Source organism: Musca autumnalis, unplaced genomic scaffold (assembly GCF_047663935.1).
Source record: "Musca autumnalis isolate F117 unplaced genomic scaffold, ASM4766393v1 scaffold_3, whole genome shotgun sequence".
NCBI lineage: Eukaryota > Metazoa > Arthropoda > Insecta > Diptera > Muscidae > Musca > Musca autumnalis.
Window position 1 is genome coordinate 149,089,044 of NW_027411866.1, and position 23,224 is coordinate 149,112,267.

A 23,224-nucleotide genomic window follows, 5' to 3' on the forward strand; every position below is an offset into this window, starting at 1 on the left:
CAATAAGTATATTCTTTCCCATGATGGAATCTCTCAAATAAAACGCTTACCGTTTAATTTTGCCACCATTTATAATTTAAATACAAGCGTTTTATTTAACAGATTCCATCATGAGAAAGAATATATTTATTCAGGCTTAGCGACAAATTATTTTCTAGTTTTAAGTGAATTTATAAATAAAAGACTGAAACTTAATTATTTGAAATTATTTTTTATTTTTAACTATTTAGTAAATAATTTTTTTTTTACCACTAAGTCAATTTAGGCCGAAAATGTAGATAAAAAATGTAAGATGCCTGAAATATACCAAAACCTGGGGAAATGTCTGTGTCATTGAGAAACCCAAATGTCAGCTCATTTGGACTAAGAATGAAAATAAAATCCTCAAAATACCTGAAATCGGGTGGTACCGCTATATGGGGGCTATAGGAAAAAATGAACCCATGTTGGATTTGGTTTTATATTCATGTTTTGTCATCCGAATCTGAAAAAAGTGTGCAAAGTTTCAATTCGATTGGTCAACTGCAACTGTGCGGAAAATTTGTTATCAGATTTGAAAAGCAACCTAAAATGCCATAAAAACACTGTAAAAATGGACCAATATTGGTTTTGATTTCATATTCATGTATAGCCATCCAAATCTGAAAAGTGTGCAATGTTTTAGTTCGATTGGTCAATGCAACTTTGTCAAAATGAGTTACCAGATTTGAAATGCAATTTAAATAAAGCACATTTAAAACACTGTAGAAATGGACCAATAATGGGTTCGATTTCATGTCCATGTATTGTCATCCAAATCTGAAAAGTGTGCAAAGTTTCAGTTCGATAGGTCAACTGCAACTGTGTTAAAAAAGAGTTACCAGATTTGAACTAAACTAAATTGACACCAAATCAAGTTATATAAAACACTGTAAAAATATTTTCATTACACGACCTAGCCCAATACACCTTTACCATACATAACATTTAATAAAATTTTTAAAAATAACTCATCTGGTCACCCCAATTGCCGATAAACACGTGCAACATAAAGCACCCTTAAAAATGAAAAACAAAAACAAACTGTTGATTGAGGAAAAATGGAAAACCACGTGTTGCACAACATTGGCACAACAACCAATGGAGAGAACGAAGAAAAATAAACAAGAACACCGCAAAAATGTAAACAAATAGAGCACATGATGGAGAAAAAAACTCACAATGTGCTCCCACATAAACACACGAACAAGTCAATAGCCGAAGTCAAGAAAGCTTTGCAGAGAACACTCGCACCAACAAAGGTACAGAGAAGACAATGGAAAATCTGCAAAGAGAACGACGAACGAATCACAAATGTGGGGCTTTTGAGTGGAAAATTGCTGCTCGTTGGTTCGTCCATTAGCGTTCGTGCGGAAGGAAAACTCGATGGAATTTTTGGCAATAGTCGAGCAATGACGACGGCTATGACATTAGTTTTGAACTAAACGTGTGCGTGTACGGTAGGACTGTTTTGCGATTTCGTGTTGTTCGCGACGTTCCATTGAAAGTGAACGGACAAAACGTTTTGCCAAGTGGTCCAAAAGTGAACACACTGAATTTATGATCGGTCAAATACTATAAAACTTTTTTATGTGAGCTTTTTTGTGAAAAGTGATTTCAAAATATACAATCAATTCGAATAGAATAGTGTTTGAATATATTTCCATTTAAAGTGAGCATTTCTGATAAATATTCATGTTTGTCGATTTGAGTAAAATTGCATTGCTGGAAATTTTTTTGTTTTGCATATCAATGGTCATTTATCCACAACGTGGCCAACATCAACACTTTACATCCAGCTCATAGTGTTCGTGTATTTGGGATATTTACGCATAATTTGTTTGTTTGTCGGTTGGTTGATCGGTCTTTAGTGGCTTTGGTGATGGTGCCACATAATTGTGTCAGTGTTAAATGCGTGATTTGGCTGCATTTGCCTCCAACGCAGAATGCAGAAATAAATGACTGACTGGACCGTACAAAAGCACAGACGACATGGTCATAATATTTAAATTTCTGAATATCTGCGGAATATCTTAATGCAAGGATGGGGCATTACCACAACACATATGTATGTAGATATGTGTGTCCATATATACTTTTGCATGCATTTTCAAGTTGAAGTAGAACAAAAATATAGGAGCCAAAATAAAAAGCATTTCAGCGGCAATTGATTGCACATTGCCGGACATTCCTATCTGTTCAGCTGTAAAGATTTGCTGATAAAATGGCAATTGATTGGAAAATCGTTTAATTTTCTGCCATTTTAAAATGCCAAACAAATGAAAGCAAATCGCAATAAATCTCTTTAGCGACAAATTGTTATATCAGATAACAAAATGTTTTTTTTTATTTTGCCATTTCATTAATGTTTTAAACGTTTAAATTATTTTTTGTATCTAGGAAACAAAATAGAAAAATCGTAAACAATAAAAATATAAAACTTCCCATGACTGTCACTACATCCGTGCCATGTTGAATGATATCTCCAGTGATTCTTCAAGTAATTTCAATTTTAATTTATCTTCATCTTTGTCCCAAACAAAATTGAAATCTTTACTTAATTCTAATAAATCCAATTCGAATGAATCTCAACCTTTGACTTCGGTAAAAGAAAGTGACGACAAGTGTTTAGATCGCAAAGATTTATTATTGTCTGTTTCAACGAATGGTGCTGATAATTTAAGTTGGAAATTCTTCGAACAAGTTGACACTCTAGATCATCAGCTGAGAAATGATGAGGTAAGTACAGATTTTACAAATTAAAGGGAATTATAGCGAGGGAATTCTTAAATCATTTTTATCTCCATATAATCTTCGAATAATAGAAAATTAAAAATTCTCACTTCTAATAGTCTTGGGGATCTGTATAACACCAGTATTATGGTCTTAGCATATTTGTTGGATCTGCATTATATTTCGTTAAAGTTCGTGTTCAAAGGAACTTTCCTTGGTCACCATACCTGAACTATTTAAATTGTATGAAAACTCCTTTCAACAAGTAAAAAAGTATCAGTCGGCTTTGCCGACAGAGATATACCCTCAGCCTATGTGAATTCAAACTTTCGTCAGATCGAATGTATTTAGGGTCTTTCAGTATTTTGTGGCCTTTTTTGAACTTGCCGACGAAAGTATGGATTAGGATTAAAGTTCAAAAGTGTTGCAGAGGAGGTGCTTAAAGGAATGGACCAACATACTCCATTATAAAAGTGGATCTTATTTTGGGAGTCATATCTTTTAGATAGATATCGTGTCCACTAGTCATTTCATTGGGTCATCGTATAACTTTTGGACCAGAATGCCAGTAAACGTGGACTTGTCCACGGAAAACATAATATCGCTGTAAACAACGAACAGCATCGGTATACATTTCCAAAAGATCCTCGAACAGCCCTTAAACTGCACTTATACACAAATATTGAACTTTTGTGGTGGAAATTGTGGACCGGTATTGCTTATCTTCGAACTAAAACTATGACAAAATTGACGGAGGCCAAATTTTGGACCAAATCGGTTGATCAGTTCGAGAGTTATCGTGCTCTCCCGCCACTACATATTGTGCCATAGGGGTTTTTACAACTTTGGGGCTGTTTTCTCAAGAAGTATGGGCTTGCACCTGAAAAAAAACTTTTAATGTCGTAATTAAGACAGCGAATACAAGTTGGTTCAACAAAAATCAATGTGATTCGATTGCAGGTCTTAAAGTGAAGTTATCCGTAATTTTGTGTGATAGGTACCCGAAGTAGTGGACATATATAGTCCATATTCGAACCAGATCTATATCTGGTAGATATATTAGGATGTGTAAAGTATGAACCAAATCGGTCACTTCCATCAAGAGTTATCGTGCGAACAATTTGTCTGAACATTTTTGAACTTTTGTAAGGGAGGTACCTGAAGGAGTAGACCGATATGGCTTATCGTCGAAATTAAACTATGTTTGGACAAAATATTACGAAGGCCAATATTGCTCTCAAACCACTACACACCGTGTCATAGGTGTTTTTTTGCACCTTTCAGGCTATTTTCTCAGGAAGTATGGCCTTGCCCCTGATGAAACTTGTACCATCGTAAGGGGGGCAATGAATACCAGTTGTTACAACAAAAATCAAAGATATTCGAGAGCAGGTCCTAAACTGAACTTTTCCGAATTTTGTGTGGGAGGTACCCGAAGGAATGGGCCGATTGAGTCCATACTAGAACATCATCTAAGTCTGGTAGAAATTTAACGATGTGCAAAGTATGGACCAAATCAGTTAGTTCCTTCAAGAGTTATCGTGCGCACAAATTTTCCGAACATTTTCGAACTTTTGTGTGGGAGGTACCGGAAGGAGTGGACCGATATAACCCATCTTCGAACTTAAACTATGTTTGGACAAAATATTACGAAGACCAAATTTTGGACCAAATCGTTCGAGAATTATCGTGCGCACCAGCCAGCCAGACATACAGACAGATAGACGGACGGACATTGCTAAAACGACTCCAAAATGTCTGAAACACATTTCGTTAAAAACATACTTGGGGTCTAAAACCATTATTTCGATGAGGCATATTTTGCCCGTATGAAAGTGTATATACCCTCGTTAGCATAAATGCTGAGGGTATAAAAAGTGTTCAGCATGGACCTACCTCACTTTTTGTATAATCTTCATATAGAGGTACCATTCGATTTGAAGATAGTTTTATAATTTGTCATATATTTCATATGAAGGGTAGCAAACCTTCGATAAAATTATAGCCAATTTGGTTAGAAAATGGGACTAAACCTTTGGAATTATCTCAAATCGGGAGATACTTTTGTATGGGACCTACGTAGACAATTTTTGTAAAGATGTTTTATTTCCAATGAGAATTTTATATTCTAAACAACAACTATGTACATTGGTTGGAATATGTGACAAAAACCATTAATAGATGTATCAAGTAACCATTCCTGACCTTTTATTATATCCTCACCCTTTAAGGCCTGGGTACATAAGCAGCCTTGCCTGATTGCCTTGCTTTCCTGCTTCATGTCTGACATAACAAAAATAAAAGAATAAAGAAGGCCGAACAAATTTCGAACTGGTTTGCCCTTTTCTTTTTTATTCTTTTATCAGAAGCAAGCAAGGCAAGCAGGCAGCTTTAGACCCCAAGTATGTTTGGATAAAATTCGTTTCAGACAATTTGTAGTCGATTTAGCCATGTGCGTCCGTCTGTCTCTATGTTGCGCACGATAATTCTTGAACGGATCAACCGATTCGAGTTTTGGGAATCGTAATATTTTGTCCAAATTTAGTTTAAGTTCGAAGATGGACCATATCGGTCCACTCCTTCGGGTACCTCCCCGACAAAAGTTCAAAATTTTTCGGTAAAATTGTGTGAACTATAACTCTCAAAAGGAGATTGGGTTCAAACTTTGCACATTGCATTATTCCTTCCAGATATACATCGGGCTCGAATATGAACTATATAGGTCCACTCCTTCGGGTACCTCCCAAACAAAATTCGGATAAAGGAAAGTTTAAAAGCTCCTCTCCGATCGTTGTGAAATATCACGGCGCTCTTGAACCAAATTTAAATGGAAGGTGCTTACACCTGCTAAATTTTTGGCGGATTCTGAAACTACAATGTTCATAGATGAGAAAAAGAAAAAGAAAAAAATATTCTAGTTATTAAAATTCTCTACAAGATTGACTTTTATGAAGACCTAAGAAAAAAAATCTGAAAGTTTGATCTGAACCTCTATATCTCAAAAATGGTAAAACTCAGGAAAATATCAATCAGTCAATCTTGTACAGAATTTTCACAGCTACCACATTTTCTTTAGTCCCATTTCAAAAGGACTTGCGGTTTCCAAGCAAAATCGTAAAAACCTGAAACAAACTTTGATCACGATTTATTTAAAAAGCGCTCCGGCGATTTTTTTGTTTTTTTGACTTTTCTTATCTATGAACATTTTAGTTTCAGAATCCGCAAAAACTTCCCAGATGTAAGAACCTTCAATTTAAATTTGGTTCAAGAGCACTGTGATATGTTTCGGTACGATGTTCTTGCAGCTTCCTTTAAGCCGGTGTAATTTTTTTCTTGTGCACGTCCATACTTCCTGAGATATTGGCTTTAAAGCTCCAAGAAACCCTGAGGACGCCAACTAAAATGGCAAATCCGCAAGATAATTCTCGCAGGGAGTTTCTGATGGGTCCAAACTTTGGACATCGTATTATTGCATCCAGTCATGTATCAGGTTGGAATATGGACTATATTGGAAAAAAAGTGACGTTTAATAGCTCCTCTCGGATAGTTTTGAATTGTTTTTCAGGAAGTTGTCCTAGAGGCCCCATTTACAACGGTATAATTTTTTCCGGAGTAAGTAAGTAAGTTCTTCCTGAGGTAATGTCCCAAAAGCTGCAAAACCCCATACCCATAATAAAGTTATTGTGCAAGACAACTATTAAACTGCTGACACAGCTGACTGATACTTTCTTACGTGTTTTTATAATATGGGGGGTATATTAAGTTTGTCATTACGTTTGTAACGTATCGAAATAATAATTTGCCACCCTATAAAGAACTCGGACACTTTTTCAAAAAGTTTTTTTTTATTTCCTTTATTTTTTGCTGTGGTGATGCTGCCTATTAGCAAAACATTTCAGCATATTTTCAGACATTTTTGACTACCGGTTCCAGAGACATTGCGCCTTGAAAAACTCGAACTCTATAAAATCTTTTGGCTTAGAAATACAAATAACTTCTTTATTGGTCCAAATAGAAAAAAATCTATTTTTGTATTGTTTTCTTTTTCTATCAAGTATCTAATAAAAAAGGGTGCCACCGTGGTGCATGGTATGCACGCCCGCCTTGCACGCAGAAGGTCAGGGGTTCGATTCCCCGGCCAGGCAACATCAAACATTTTTCAACGGTGGCAAAATACCCCTCAGTAATGTTGGCGACATTTCCTGAGAAATTCAGCCTTGAAAAACTTCTCACAAGTGGTGTCTTAAGACACGCCGTTCGGACTCGGCGATAAACAGTAGGTCCCATATCATTGAGCTAAATATGAATCGGGGTGCACTCATTGATATGAGAGAAGTCTCCCTTGTCCGGTATGGGATGTTGTGGAACAATGTTTTTTTTTATCTAATAAAAATAAAAAAATAATTGCTATCAATGATTGTACTCCCGATTTTCTTTAAAGTTTTCTGTATAAAACTCAAATTAATTACAACCATTTTGAGTCCTATTTGGTAGTGGAATTCGAATAATTACTATGTTTCCTATTTTTTTTAATTTGTCAATAAACTTTTTCCATTATATCAGTGTGAAAAATTTTTTATTTTACCAACAAAATTAAAAAAATAAATATTTTATCATTCGTTTTGTAGTTGTAATTGGGTACTTCTCTTAAACATATTAAAAAAATATTAAAAACTTCGTCATGAAATTGGTTTAGCTGTTAGTGTACCAGCTAGATAATAAACTAACTAAATTGATGATCAAATAACTACAGTTCGGGTATAATATGAATGGGCATCCGAGCCGAATAATCTATCAAATATTAAAGTGATATTTTCACCAGAAGAGGATTATTTAATAACGAAGGATGATTTGAATTTGAGACATTAAATGGCCAAAATTATCGCGGGGACAAAAAGCTTCATTCAGTAATACCCACTAATTCTGGTACAATAATTGCTAAACTATTTGCAAAATGGAAAAATTAAAATGTTTTTAAGATGTTTAAGATGAATTCCTAAATAAAACAACAAAACAAATTTTTAATAAATTCAACATTTTATTTTTTGGTAAAATAACAAAAGTGTCACCCTGGTATAAAGGAAAAGCTTTATTGACAAATATTAAAAAATTTGGAAAAAATAGTAATTATTCGAATTCCACTACCAAGTAAGACTTAACATTATTGATTTTAAATTTTAAATCGCGAGAATTACATCCTAGACCACTGTGCAAAACAACAAAAAATACAAAAACAAAGTTTTTCTATTTGGACTAATAGTAAAGACGTTATGAATTCTTGTACATATTTTTTACAAAATTTTACTTTTTCAAAGAGCCGATATCTCTGGAACCGTTAGTAAAAAATCTAAAAATATACCTAAGTGTTTTGCTGATAAGCAGCATCAACACACCAAAATATAAATGAAATAAAAAAACGCTTTCTGAAAAAATATCCGATTTCACTCAGAAATACCCATATATTCTTAATCAGTGTAAATTTTTTTTCCTAATAAGTTGATATAGGAAGCTGAAATTGTGTACACCTTTGGTCTAAATTTAGATCAAATTGAACAAGAAGATGGGCTATATACGTTCACGTTTCGGAATAGCACACATATAACGATACCGCCCGATTTCAGGTATTTTGAAGTTCTTATCCACATTTTCAGACCGAATTAGCTATAAGTTGGCATTAAGGGTAAACTTCTAGGGTTCTAAAAACTTCTCCACCAAATATTATGCACATAGTTCCAAGTTTTTTTTTCTACCAGACTTAGATGGGGTTCCAACATGGAACCAATCGGTACACTCCTTTGGGTACCCCCCACACAAAATTTCGGAAAAGTTCAGTTTAGGACCAGCTCTCGAATCGCTTTGATTTTTCTTGTAGCAACTTGTATTTACTGCTCCCCATACGACAATACAAGTTTCATCAGGGACAGGGCCATACTTCCTGACAAAATAGCCTGCAAGCTGTAAAAACCCCTATGACACCGTGTGTAGTTGTTGGAGCGCGTGATAACTCTCGAACGGATCTTCCGATTCGGTCCAACATTTAGCCTTCGTAATATTTTGTTCGACGATAAGCCATATTGGTTCACGCCTTCAGGTACCTCCGCCACAAAAGTTCAAACATGTTCGGAAAAATTGTGTGCACGATAACTCTTGAAGGTAGTGACCGATTTGGCCCATACTTTACACATCCTAATATATCTACCAGGTATAGATCACGTTCGAATATGGAATATATTTGTCCACTCCTTCGGGTACTACCCACAAAAAATTTCGGATAAGTTCACTTTAAGACCTGTTCTCGAATCACTTTGATTTTTGTTGAAGCAACTTGCATTCACTGACTCCATTTGGAGGGCACTATAGCACTCGCACTGGTCAACCGATTTGGCCGGAAATTTGGCCTTCCACATATTTTGTCCAAACTTAATTTCAGTTCGAAGATGGGCAATACCGTTCCACGAATTCCCGTACTTCCCCCAAAATTTAAAAAATTTCGCTAAAATGGTATGCACGTTACACTTTCTTGAACGGGGTAATCAATTTGGTGCAAACTTAGGATCTTCTAATGTTTTGTCCAAATTTAGTTTAATTTCCAAAAATGGCCCATATTGGACTCTCCCTAAGGTACCTTCCCTGCAAAAGTTCAACATTTTTGTTTAAGTGCAGTTTAGGGTATTTTCGAAGATCGTTTGCTATTCAGTGTGGTTCTGTTTACAGCGATATTATGTTTCATAATGGACTATGTCGGTCCATTCCTTCAGGTACCTCCTGCGCAACATTTTTTAACTTTAATCCTAATCCACATTTGTGTCTGTAAGTTCAAATGTTCAAAAAGGGCCTCAAAATTCTGAAAAGACCTTAAATAAAATCTATGCGTAGATGAAAGTTTCAATTCACATAGGCTGAGGGTATATCTCTCTCGGCAAAGACGACTGATACTTTTTTACTTGTTTTTTTTTTTTTAAATTTTTATAAAAACCTTGATTTCTTGTTATAAATAAATACAGTTTGTCAAGCAATTGTTTTCGAAACAAGGAAATTAACATTTTTGTGTATTAATTTATAAAAAATTACAGATAATTGTGATAAAACCAACTTATTTAAGACAAGATGGAATGTACAAATAAAAAATGACCAACAACTACATGTAATGTAAGTTGTCAAATAAATGTTTTCGAAATACTATTAAGGTTCCAAAATACCCCATCTTTTCGGTACATGCTTGAACATCAGGGGCTTTTATGAATGTTATTCTTAAAATGAATCAACTTTTAACAAGTATCAACAATACAAGGGAGTACTAGACCATTTTAGGCGTAAACAAATACCCCATCTTCTCAAACCGGTAATTTCTGAAGAAAAGACATTTTCTTCAGTAATAGTAAATATTACCTACAAGAGTACTCGATCAGTAGGGTTGCCAGATCGGCTAAAAAAGTACCAAACCTAGGTCTCAAACCAGTCACTAAAGTTGTTTTTTTACTCATTATTAGGATACTAATATTCTTTATGAGAGATTTCGACAATTTTCAGAAATGCTAACTAAGAGTATATGACAAAGAAGAAGCTTGCAATTTGAGATGGTGATCAGATAATATTTAGAGGGTTACATGGACCACAACTTTTGTGTGAAAATTGTGAAGATTTGTAATATACAGTTTATATCTTTGTTCCTGAAAGACACATTCCTTCCTCGTGAGTTATATTTGGAAGACGATCTCTTGACCTTTCAATTATGTTGATGTACGTAACCAGATAACAGAGTTAGAGCCTAATATATCCAGTTTTTTCGTTGTAGTGTAATCATAAACACGCTATTATAGCTCAATTGGTCGCAAATATAGGTTAATAGTCACGAAATTTTGCACGAGGTAAGAGTTTAGGTTGAAGAAAATGCCTATAATTTTGCATGATGATCTGATATTATTTAACGGGTGAAATATACCATTACTTTTGTAAGAAAAATACACAAATTTCATTTTTGGCCCACATTTTAATTCCTAGAGAGCATATACCGGCAAAGTAGCCTACATATGGAAAAATAACTACTAACCTTTCCCCCTGATGCAAATTGCAATAACGTGTCTGCAGATAATGGGCCTACTGCCTAATATATAATGTAATTTGTGTAGATAACCACAATTTCCTCCCATGATACAAATGATCTCTATCATGACAGAGAAATTTTCAGTTCAATTGAATTTTAATACAAATATTGCAGCATGGGGTCGACTCGCCTCCTATTTAATACCTCAGGATTTTGGGTAAAAGGGATACATACAAAATACGACCAAAGATGTGTCTCATCGAAATAATGGTTTTAGACCCCAAGTATGTTTGGACGAAATTCGTTTCAGACAATTTGGAGTCGATTTAGCCCCGTCCTTTCATCCGTCTCTCTTACTGTCTAGCTGGCTGGTGCGCACGATAACTCTCGAACTGATCTACCGATTCGAACAAAATTTTATACTTCGTAATATTATGCCCAAACTTAGTTTAAGTTTGAAAAGAGGCTATATATGTAGGTCCACATCCCCCCACAAAAGTTCAAAATTTTTTTCAAAAAGTTGTGCGAAGGATAAGTGGCGAAGTGAGCAATTGATTTGGTCCACACTTTCCATATACTATTATTATTCCTTCCAGATATAGATCGGGTAAGACTATATCTGTCCACACCTTCGGGTACCTCTCACACAAAATGTGAAATTTAAGAGTCCTCTCGAATAGTTTTGAATTTTTTTCAGCAGATTGTTCTTGCGGTCACCTTTACGATGATACAATTGCAATGACAAGCCATTACTTCCTGAGATTTTGACCGACAATAACAAATCCGCAAGATAATTCTCAAAAGGAACTTCTGATTGGTGCAGACTTTGCACATCGTGTTATTTCATCCAGTCATGTATTAGGTTGGAATATGGACCATATCGGTCCACTCCTTCTTGTACCTCGGAAAAGTGAAATTTAAGAGTCCTCTCAAACAGTTTTGAATTTATTTTCAGGCGATTGTCCTTGCGGCCACCTCTACGATGGTACAATTGCAATGTCAAGTCCATACTTCCTGAGATTATGGCCGAAAATGGCAAATCCGCAAGAGAGCTCTCAGGGGGATTTTCTGATTGGTCCAAACTTTGCACAAATGCGAAAAATAATTCTCAATTTTTATACCCTCAGCCTTTAGGCTAAGGAGGGTATATACACTTTGATACGATGAAAATGTGCCTCATCGAAATAATGGTTTTAGACCCCTAGTATGTTTGGACGAAATGTGTTTTAGACAATTTGGAGTCGATCTAGCCATGTCCGTCCGTCTGTCTGTCCTGCTGGCTGGAGCGCACGATAACTCTCGAACGGATGAACCGACTAGGTTAAAATTTTTGCGTTCGTAATATTTTGCCCAAACTTAGTTTAAGTTCGAAGATGAGCTACATCGGTATCTCCCCCACAAAAGTTCCAAAATGTTCGGAAAGTTTGTGCGCACGATAACTCTTGAAGAGAGTGACCGATTTAGTATATACTTTGTATAGCGTAAACTTTCTGCCAGAGTAATATGAGGTTCCAATATGGTCTCAATAGGTCCACTGCTTCGGGTACCTCCCACACAAAATTTCGGAAAAGTTCAGTTTAGGGCCATCTCTCGAATCGCTTTGATTTTTGTTTTAGCAATTTGTATTCAATGCTCTCCATACGACGGTACAAGTTTCATCAGCGGCAAGTCCATACTTCCTGAGAAAATAGCATGAAAGTTGCAAAAAAAAACTCTATGACACCGTGTGAGGTGGTTGGAGCGCAAGATAACTCTCGAACGGATCTGCCGATTCGGTCCAAAATATGGCCTTAGTAATACTTTGTCCAAACATAGTTTAAGTTTGAAAATAAGCCATATCGGTTCGGAAAAATTGTTCGTACGGTAACTCTTGAAGGGAGTGGCCGAATTGGTCCATACACTTCCTAATATATCTACCAGATATAGATCAGGTTCAAATATGGACTATATTTGTCCACTCCATCCGGTACCTACCGCACAAAATTTCGGATAAGTTCACTTTAAGACCTGCTATCGAATCACTTTGATTTTTGTTGAAGCAACTTGCATTCGCTGCCTCAATTACGATGGTAAAAGTATTTTTAGGGGCAAGTCCATACTTCTTGAGGAAACAGCCCGAAGAGTGTAAAAACCCCCTATGGCACCATATGTAGTGGCTGGAGATATACTTCCATAACGGTCAATGTCGATCCATTCCTTTTAGTATCTCCTCCGCAAAACTTTTGATCTTAAATCCTAATCAACATATTTGTCGGTTCAAAAAAGTCCATACTTCTTGAGCAAACAGCCCGAAGAGTGTAAAAACCCCCTATGGCACCATATGTTGTGGCTGGAGATCCACTTCCATAACGGTCAATGTCGATCCATTCCTTTTAGTATCTCCTCCGCAAAACTTTTGATCTTTAATCCTAATCAACATGTTTGTCGGTTCAAACGCCCTAAATTTTTAAAACCCCCTAAATACATACGTATTCTGGGAAAAAAATGTTTCAATATACACAGGCTGAGGGTATATCTCTGTCGGCAAAGCCGACTGATACTTTTTTACTTGTTTTTTAAAAAATCAGAAGTTTGTTTACTAAAATTGATTTGATATAGCCCCACATTACGATACCTAAGTATTCCACGTATTTTGAAGAAAACTCGTGTAGAAAATCAATATATTTTTATACGGCATAATTATTGTGTTTGTTTCTTGTTTTGGTCAGAGGCTGAGAGTATATCACCGTTAGCGCAGCTGATTTATATTATCTTCTTTAGTGTGTACTTGAATATGAATAATTTTTGGATTTATAAATTTGTTTAAATTATTTGAATTTCTATTCATTATTAGTTATTTCTACCGGTATAAAATATATTTTTTATATCACAATATATACCCACATTGAACTATTTTCGAAATACCCTGAAAAGCACAAAACTGCATTATCAAGCATATTTGAGGTACAAGTTCACAATTTTAGGACGATAAATCTTCAATAAACTCACAATTTTCCCAAATATCAAATATCAGAGAGCGAATTTCATTGTATATATAATTATTTATTTAGGTGTATTCCAAAAAGAAACCTGATATTCAAAGACAATTTGAAGATGTAGCAGGAGGGGCTAATCAATGTGTTTTTTTTTCCAATTTTCGAATATTTTGAAGAAATGTATAATTTATATAATTGTTCCACAAACATCCAAGTAGGGACAAGAGAGGCTTCTCTTATATCAATGGATTCATATTAAGTTATTGATATGTGACCTAGTTTTTATCGCCGAGTCCGAAAGGCTTGTCCTAAGTTGCCACTGGTAGAGACGCTTTTCATGGCTGAAATACTCAGAAAATATCGCCAAGATTACTAAGGGGTATTTTGCCACCGTTGAAAATTTTATGTGGCCAATCCTGGGAATCGAATCTGGACATTCAGCGTGCAAGGCGGTTGCACATAACAAATTCCTAGAGGTTGTGGTGTAGGGTATCACATGGTCGGCCCCGTCCGACTATAGCCTTTTCTTTCTTGTTTATTAGTACATTCTATATTTTCTTGGATAAGATAAGTTGCAGAAAATTCGACATTTTTATCATAATTATCTGCCACTTTTCATAAATTAATAAACAAAAATGTTTATTTTATTATTTCGAAAACAATTTCTTGACAAACTGTATCTACCAAAATTAAAAACACTCAATTTGTGATGCAAAAACTGAAAAAAATCAATATTTGCATTTAATTACATCATCATATGTGCAAATAATTTCAGCATCAGCAATTGTGGACATAGATTCACGTTTTGATGTAGCCCCATATATCTTTAAATATTTTGATATTCACTATCATCTGATATACCGAAAATCGGGGGGTACCGTAATATGGGGGATTTTTAAAACAGGGACCTATTTCGACGATTCTTGGTGGACCATTGAGAATCTCAAATGTCAAATTACAGATCAAACAATTTAGTTAAAATCAGCAAAATACCTTAAATCGGGATTTACTTTTATATGGGAGCTATACCAAAACGTGAACCTATATTGATAATTTTTTGTACAGATTTTTTTGTCATTGGGAACATCAAATGTCAAATTTCAGCTAATTCGATCAGAATACTATACCGTTATATGGGATCTATACCAAAACATGGTCCTATCTCCACCATTTTTGGTGCAGAAGTTTTTTGAAACTCCAATGTAGCTAAAATCCTCAAAATACTAGTGTTGGGCAATCTCGTTCATTGAGCGGATCGATCTTTTTCATTCCGTTCACCAAAAAGATCCGGGTCGTCTAGATCGTTCGTTGGCTCTTTTTCGTTCAACAATACATTTGACTGTATTATTTTGTTTGAAGTCGTTCGTTCTCTGCTACATATGACTCCGTCGTTCTTTTCACCGAATCGTTTGTTGAAAATGTTCGTTCACGAATGACACATTGTGTGCTAATGGGGGTGGTTTTGTTTCTGAACGTAGTGGTGGAGGTTTTGATATGAAAGAACCAGATGAACGAATGATGCAAAAGAAAGATATGACCGAGATGTGCTACTGAATGAGGTGAGTTACTGAGCGAGATTCATTGAATGAATCTCTCTGAATCATTGTTTGTTTTGTGTGGAAATTTATGCTGCTTGCGCTAACGCAGCGTTTGTTTAGAGTTTGGCTGCAAAACCCATGCTGCTAATTTTGTAAGCAGCAATGACTCGTCCATCGGGGATCTAAATGAACGATATAAAAGAATGAGCTGGATACGGATCCGTTCGCTCTTTTCACGGAATCGTTCCTTTGAGCCGGTTCGTTCATGAACGACGCAACTCTACAAAATACCTTGAATCGGGTGGTACCGTTATATGGGGGATAATATACTGGTTTTATCTCAAAGGGAAAAAATCGATGTCGGTTTTTTTAATGCGGAACCACCCTAAAGTGTTTAGGTTTATTAGATTTTAAGATTGCCAAAGTTTGAGCACAATCGGAATATGTTAACACGTGCCACTGGAGCCTAGAATTTTCCATAGTAATTTGTATGGAGTCTACGGTGAATTTTCACAAAATCGCTCCACACACCACATTTATTGTCCAATCGATGACCAATTTTTACCAGTTCTTTGTTGTGACTAAAAAACTAATTCTACAAAAAATTTTGAAAATCGGATCGGATTTTAATATTAGCTATATACTCATATAAGGTCCATGGAAACTTTGAGGTCCCAGTGGCAAACTTTGGCAATCTTAAAATCTAACAAAAATAAACACTTTAGGGGGGTGTCGCATAAAAAAATCCGACATCGATTCAATTCATGCGAGGATTTGGACCTAGGATTGCAATATTTTGCTTAGATTATTTTTAGGTCTATCGATAATATCAATGTAAAAATGTCAGTTCGATATATTACCTAAAACTGCTTTTGTCATACCTTCCCATGTACATAAGTGCAACGTTCGAACATCCAAGCGAGTTGTTATTATTACTTAGAAAAATTATGATAACAATAATTCTCTGCTGCCTTTAAACATTCAAAAATACAAAATATTACAAAAAAGAAAAAAAAAACAATTTAAAACACAAAAAATTGCATAACTCATCCAATTTTTAGCAGATTTTGTAGTTTCGTCCCATTTTCAACCCTCTAAATATTATCTGGTCACCATCTTAAAACGCAACCTTGTTTTTAGTCATATACTATTACCTTACTTAAAATTTCGAGGCGATCGGACTATTATTGCGACCTACAGAGCAGCTACAAAATGGGTTAAAAATTTTGTTTTTGGTACATTTCACCCGCTAAATATTTCGCGATCATCGCCAATAACAATAGGTGTCATTTCTGGTCCGAACTCCATGCCAAATTTCGTGACGATCGGCCCATTATTGCGACCTGGATTTTATTAGAATTTATAACGGACGGACACACATCTCAAAATCGCTTTATCTCGTCGAGATATGCAGATTGGTATACCACATTGGGGGTCTCCGACGAATATTTCGCGGTGTTACATGGATTTTTACCAAAACAAACTTATAATACCCTTTCCACATAGTGGTGTAGGGTATAGTAATTATTTAGAGAGGTTAGGTGCGGCATTGCAAGCTAAGATTACTCGGCGTTATGTGTTTCAAAATGTTTATGTTGTAATTAATTAGGAAAAATGTGAATATGTACTTACATTTTAAACTCCAAAATTGTAGCAATCCTACGAAAAAAGAAAGAAAGTATATTAGAATATAACTATTGGAATAGATTTCCAATTTAATCGTCAATGGAAAAACGAAAAAAATAACCAAATTCTTTCTTAATTTTCAATGTTTCTAATTCTCAATTTTTATCTACAAGAAATAAATAATTTCCCAGGAGAATATTGTTAAATATTGAATATGCTAGTATTGGCAAACATCAAATTGCCACAAATAGGACAATCATGCATTTATATTGACAAATACCAGTTTCCTCAAAGTTTAATATTTTAAATTAACTTTACAAAAACTTTATTTCAACTGCATTAAATAAAAACATAACGTAGTTATTTGCACTTTAAATTATGCCAGACACACTCACTCAGTCAGCCAAGATGTCGCAATCAATTTTCGCTTTAAGGCCCCTAACTGAATAATAACGGGATTTGTTTGTCGACATTTTTGTTTCCAATTTCCGAAAATTAAATTAAGCAATAACTAAAAGAATTAAATAGTATTTTGCATGCACAAGGAGTTAATATTAGGTTGTAACGTAGAAAGTGTTCGTCTAGTGGTCATTATGGCATTGCAAACGGATTTATGAATACGGAAAACCGTATATAGTCACAACTCCTCACAAATATACTGACCAAAATTGTTATGGATTTAAACACATCCGAAAATAAGAGAATGTTCCCCATATTCATTTGTCTATTTGTAACATATATGAGGAGAAAGTTGTGAAAATGATTTTTTTAATTTCTTAAATACTCGTATATAAAATCTTTTGGTATCGTTGCAACGGAACCACACAAATATTTCTATGTTTGTTATACCCTCAGCATTTATGCCAACTAGGGTATATGGTAAAAACAAAAATTTCTTTGCAATTCCATTTGAAAAAAATTAAAAAAAATTTTTGGTGAGCACATCTACAATTTTTAGTACAGAGGTTAAGGAAAAATTTTGATATCAAATCTGTTCGCTTTCACAAAATTGGCCACTGCGCACAAAAGTTATAGAGGCTATTATTCTCATATAAAAAAAAAAATATTTGAAAATGTCTTATTTGTTCTTATGAGAAAATATGTGCAAATATCGGTAACAGCATTACATATCTATTCGTAGATGTTTAAAAATGTACAAAATGTACAGAGTTATCGTGTTCTCCAACCACTACATATGGTGAATTAGGGGTTTTTACACCTTTTGGGCTGGACTGACAAAAACTTTTACCATCGCAATTGTAGTAGCGAATGGATCAAATCGGTCACTCCCTTTAACAGTTATCGTGTGCATAAATTTTCCGATCATTTTTGAACTTTTGACGGGGAGGTACCTGAAGGAGTGAACCGATGTGGCTAATCTACGAACTTAAACTATGTTGGGACAAAATATTACGAAGGCCAAATTTTGGACCGAATCGGTAGATCCGTTCGAGAGTTATCTTGCGCTCGAACCACTACACACGGTGTCATAGGGGTTTTTTTTTGCAACATTCAGGCTATTTTCTCAGGAAGTATGGACTTGCCCCTGATGAAACTTGTACCGTCGTATGGAGGGCCAAATTCTGGACCAAATCGGTTCGAGAGTTATCGTGCGCACCAGCCAGACAGACGGACGGACGTTGCTAAAACGACTCCAAATTGTCTAAAACACATTTCGTCCAAACATACTTGGGGTCTAAAACCACTATTTTGATGAGGCACATTTTGCCCGTATGAAAGTGTATATACCCTCTTTAGCATAAATGCTGAGGGTATAAACATCTTGAAGTATATCCCAATTATCCTGCCCCAGAGCCCGTACAAAACTATAAAAATAAATTAAAAATATCTACAGAATCTAGACAATGCGTCTAGAGATTGGGTGTATAAATTGCATATTATAGCAAAACAAAAGAGAAACTCTTATTGTTGAAATATTATTCCAAATATATATTTTTTGGTTTGATTAGAAATATTTCGCTAAAATCCCACACAATAATTAATGTATTCTGCTAATGCTTCATTAAGAAATATGGTTTACCATCGCGAAAGCTTAGTTGATTACTGAAATAATTTATAAAAATATATGAAAATTGAAAAGTCTGTTATTCGCGAATTAGTTAAAGTCGGTTGATGCGCATCCGATTTTGGGTACAGCGAATCAATCTCTTTCAATATCCATGCATATTTCGATGTTTCATTCAGGTGCCGTTGTGTGCAGTCAGTTGCATCTCTTACTTACTTAGGTGGCCCATTACAGAACATTTGTTCCATAGACCGACCTATGAAAAGGTCTCCAATTCTCTCTGTTTAGTGCTTCGCTTTCTGGAATACCGCGCCTTGTCATCTCTTCATCCACTTGTTTGCGCCATCTATTCTTTGACCTGCCAATTCTGCGTGCACCGCCACGTGGCTCGAATTTATACGCCGTTTTAGCGGGTTCATCATCGCTCATTCTTATGATATGACCTAGCCAAGGCAATCGCTGCATCTCGATACGTTTAACTATGTTGATGCAGTTGTATAGCAGATACGGCTCGTGGTTCATGCAGATTGGTCCGTAGATCTTTCGAAGAATTTTTCTCTCAAACACCAAGCACTGCCTTAGATCTTGTGTCTGTTAGAGTCATTTTACAAAGCCGAATGAGACATGGCTTGGTATTTGAGTGGAATATGCTGTGGCTATCTGTTGTGATTGCAGCTTACCGATGTCCAACTTCTGTGTTGTGTCTAATCGCACTTTGTTTGATACGTTTAATCTGGTACGTACTTTTGCTGCAACAAGGTAGTGGTCCGAGTCTATGTTTGCACCTCGGAACGATCGTACATCCAACACGCTTGATGCATGTCTTCCACCTATCACAACGTGATCAATTTGATTTCTTGTTCTGTAATCTGGCGACAGCCAGGTGCCCTTATGAATATCGAGATGCTTAAATCTGGTACTGCTAACTACCATGTTTCTTGCTGCTGCAAAGTCTATCAGCCTCATACCATTGTCAGATGTTTCACTATGGAGACTGAATTTCCCGACTGTTGGGCCAAAGATATTCTCCTTTCCAATTTTGGCATTAAAATCGCCTAGTATAATTTTAATGTCATTGGCAGGGCAACGGTCATTTGTATCTTCTAAGCGCTCGTAAAATATATCTTTGATCTGTTCGTCCTTGTCTTCAGTGGGAGCATTAGCGCAAAAAATGCTGATGTTGCAGCGAGTCTTTCATTAACTGGGGTGAAGCTGGAGACCAGATGTTTTAACTTTCGACCAACTACAAATCCGCAAACAAACTCATGCATTGTGTCATGGCAGCTATAATACAGTGCGTCACATTTAGTTGTTGTTGTGACTCCTTTCTCTTTCCATCGTATTTCCTGTATGGCAGTAATGTCGGCCTTGTACTTTTCAAGTACATCTGTCAATGCGTTAACTGCACCTTCTCTATAAAGAGTGCGAACATTCCAGGTTCAGATTCGCAGATCATGGTCCTTAAAACGTTTGCGGGGTTCGTCAACTTTAGAGGGGTTTGTTTTTCTTTACTTAGTAGGCTGTTTATTGTAGGGGAGGGTTACTAACCTGACGCCCAAACCCAAGCTTTTAACGTTCTTTTGTGGGAACGCGCGGCACATGTTAGCTCACTATCTTTAACGGGTGTTAAAAGCAGTTCCCCAGGTGACACCACGGGGTGGTCAGTGTCCACTTGAGATGATAGAGGGACCATGATAAATCCTGGGCTTTGCCATGGTAAAGCCGGTCAGGACCGTTCCTTGGTATCTTCCATCCCCTACGTCACCCGTACTTTACACATCATAATATTTCTACGAGACATAGATCCGGTTAGAATATATAATTGTTCCACAAACATCCAAGATGGGACAAGGGAGACTTCTCTCATATCAATGAGTGCACCCCGATTCATATTAGCTCAATGATATGGGACCTACAGTTTATCGCCGAGTCCGAACGGCGTGTCTTAAGACACCACTTGTAGAGAAGTTTTACATGGCTGAAATACTCAGGAAATGTCGCCAACATTACTGAGGGGTATTTTGCCATCATTGAAAATTTGATGTTGCTTGGCCGGGGAATCGAACCCACGACCTTCAGCGTGCAAGGCGGGTGTGCATACCATTGCACCACGGTGGCACCGGTTAGAATAAGGACAATATATGTCAACTCCTTTGGGTACCTCCTAAATTTCAGAAAAGTGCAGTTTAGGACCTCCTCCCGAATCCTTTTGATTTGTGTTGCTACATGTTGCACTCAAGGTTCCTTTTACGATGGTACAGGTTTCTTGAGTTGCAAGTCCATGCTTCTTGAGAAAATGACTGAAAGCTGTAAAAACCCTTACGGCCAGCATGTGTAGTGGCTGTTGCTCACGACAATTCTCGAACCGAATATTGCGTTGGTCTACACATTGCATATTGCAATATTTCTTCAAATATTAAAAAAATTCGAAGGTGGTGTTTATAGGTCCACCTCTTCTCCTACCTTTCCCCCAAAAATTTAAAAATATTCGCTAAAATGTTACTCCCGATATCTAATAAACGGAGCAAGCGATTTGCTCCAAACTTGGGATTTCGCAATAGTTTGTCCAAACTTCGTTTATGTTCAAAAGTGGGCCCTATCGGTTCACTCCTTGGGGTACCACCCACACAAATGTTCAATATTTTTGTTTTTAAAATTTTTTGTGAAAATTACAGTTTTGAGACTTTTTAAGCATTTTTAAAAAATAACTTTTTTCACTAAAACTTATGGTTTTCCCACAATCGGGCCTTCTTTTTAAAGTGCCAAAAACTTTGGAGGGTAATATAGGTGTATTCTTATATGCCAATCTCTTGGTTTCTGATTGAGAAAACACTCTTAGTATACTTAGTATACTCTTAGTATTTTACATCAAAAGTAGAAAATTACAAAAAAAAAAATTGAATAGCATAGGTCAAATGAAGCTTTATAAGCGTGAAATGACAGATAGCAGACAAAACTATAACAAAATGCAAAAAAAAAATTCACAAAAATATTCAGAGTTTTAGGTCAATTTTTGCAACCATTCGAGGATCCTTTTGAATATGTTTTCGAAGGTACTACTAGTGGCCCAGTTTACAGCGATATTATTTTTTGTAGGGAAGTACATTTTTCCTGATATAATTTTCCAAAAGCTCTAGATTATATTGTAACCCACTGAAATGACAGGTGGGCAAGATATCTATCTAGAGGAATTACTCCCAAAATTCCATTCCTTTAGGTACATCCCTCGCAAAACTTTTGAGGTTTAGTCCAAATTCGTACTTTTTTGGTTCATATGCCCCAAATTTTAAAAACATTTTTTGGGAAAAATTATTTCAATTCACACATGCCGAGGGTATATCTCTGTCGGCAAAGCCGACTGATACTTTTTTACTTGTTCATATAGATTTGTTCTCATATCCGATGCATTAATTCCTTCCTAGATTAAAATATTCTATAACTCAGTTTAACCGAATATTTTAACTAAATAACAATGAAAATATTCATCTGCTGAAATGGGCATGTGTTCAAGTAAATTCATTGGAATTTACATATTTACACACACACACACAAACACATATGCAAAATCAAGTACATATAAATTCACTTTATAACTTTTATGCCATCATCTGCCATCTACCACACAAAACTTATGTTACATTCAAACACATACTCGTAGTTAAGCTATAACACCACCTCATCACGGATAGGATCCGCCAAAAACAAATGGTAATGGAAAAATAAAATATATTTTTAAAAGCCGAATTCAGACATAAAAGTCAACTTTGGTTTGTGTTGGCAGAAATGTGTTTATTTTCTGTTGTAAGCGCAACTTTAATGCATCAGAATGCAAACGCACACACATACTCTCACAAAATTTTATTCAAATGGATTTGTTATTCAGACTTTGTTTATTTACATGCACGTTATACTCGTATGTATGTATATGAATACGTGCATATGATGTCTGCACAAATAAACACTTATATGTTTGTAACCATGTGTTTCATTACTAGCATTTTTGATGGTGTTGTTGTTGTAGTTGTTGTTGATATTGCCTTTTTAACTGGAAACATTTACACAGTATTTAAGGATTAAGCGAATTATATTAAAACAGGAAACCAACACAACCGGCAAACAACAACGACAAAAGCTCTCAAGTAAAAGGCAATGACAACAGTTATAAGGATGCATAAAGAAAACCGCATAAATATGTTGAAGAGAGTGAGGCTATGTGTGAGAGGTTTTATTTATATTCCAAAAAAAAAGAATTCAAGGTGTAAAA

At 35.7% G+C, this 23,224-nt stretch overlaps 1 protein-coding gene across 1 annotated transcript in view; it reads left to right on the forward strand.

Annotated features, from left to right (window-relative positions):
- The first annotated feature begins 2,487 nt into the window (after window positions 1-2,487).
- The window catches only part of Scgdelta (sarcoglycan delta), a 145,369-nt gene continuing 124,632 nt past the window's right edge, over window positions 2,488-23,224 (forward strand). The window contains exon 1 of the mRNA XM_073975621.1: window positions 2,488-2,757. Coding sequence (XP_073831722.1) covers window positions 2,488-2,757 — 270 coding nt within the window. The remainder of the gene's footprint in view (window positions 2,758-23,224) is intronic.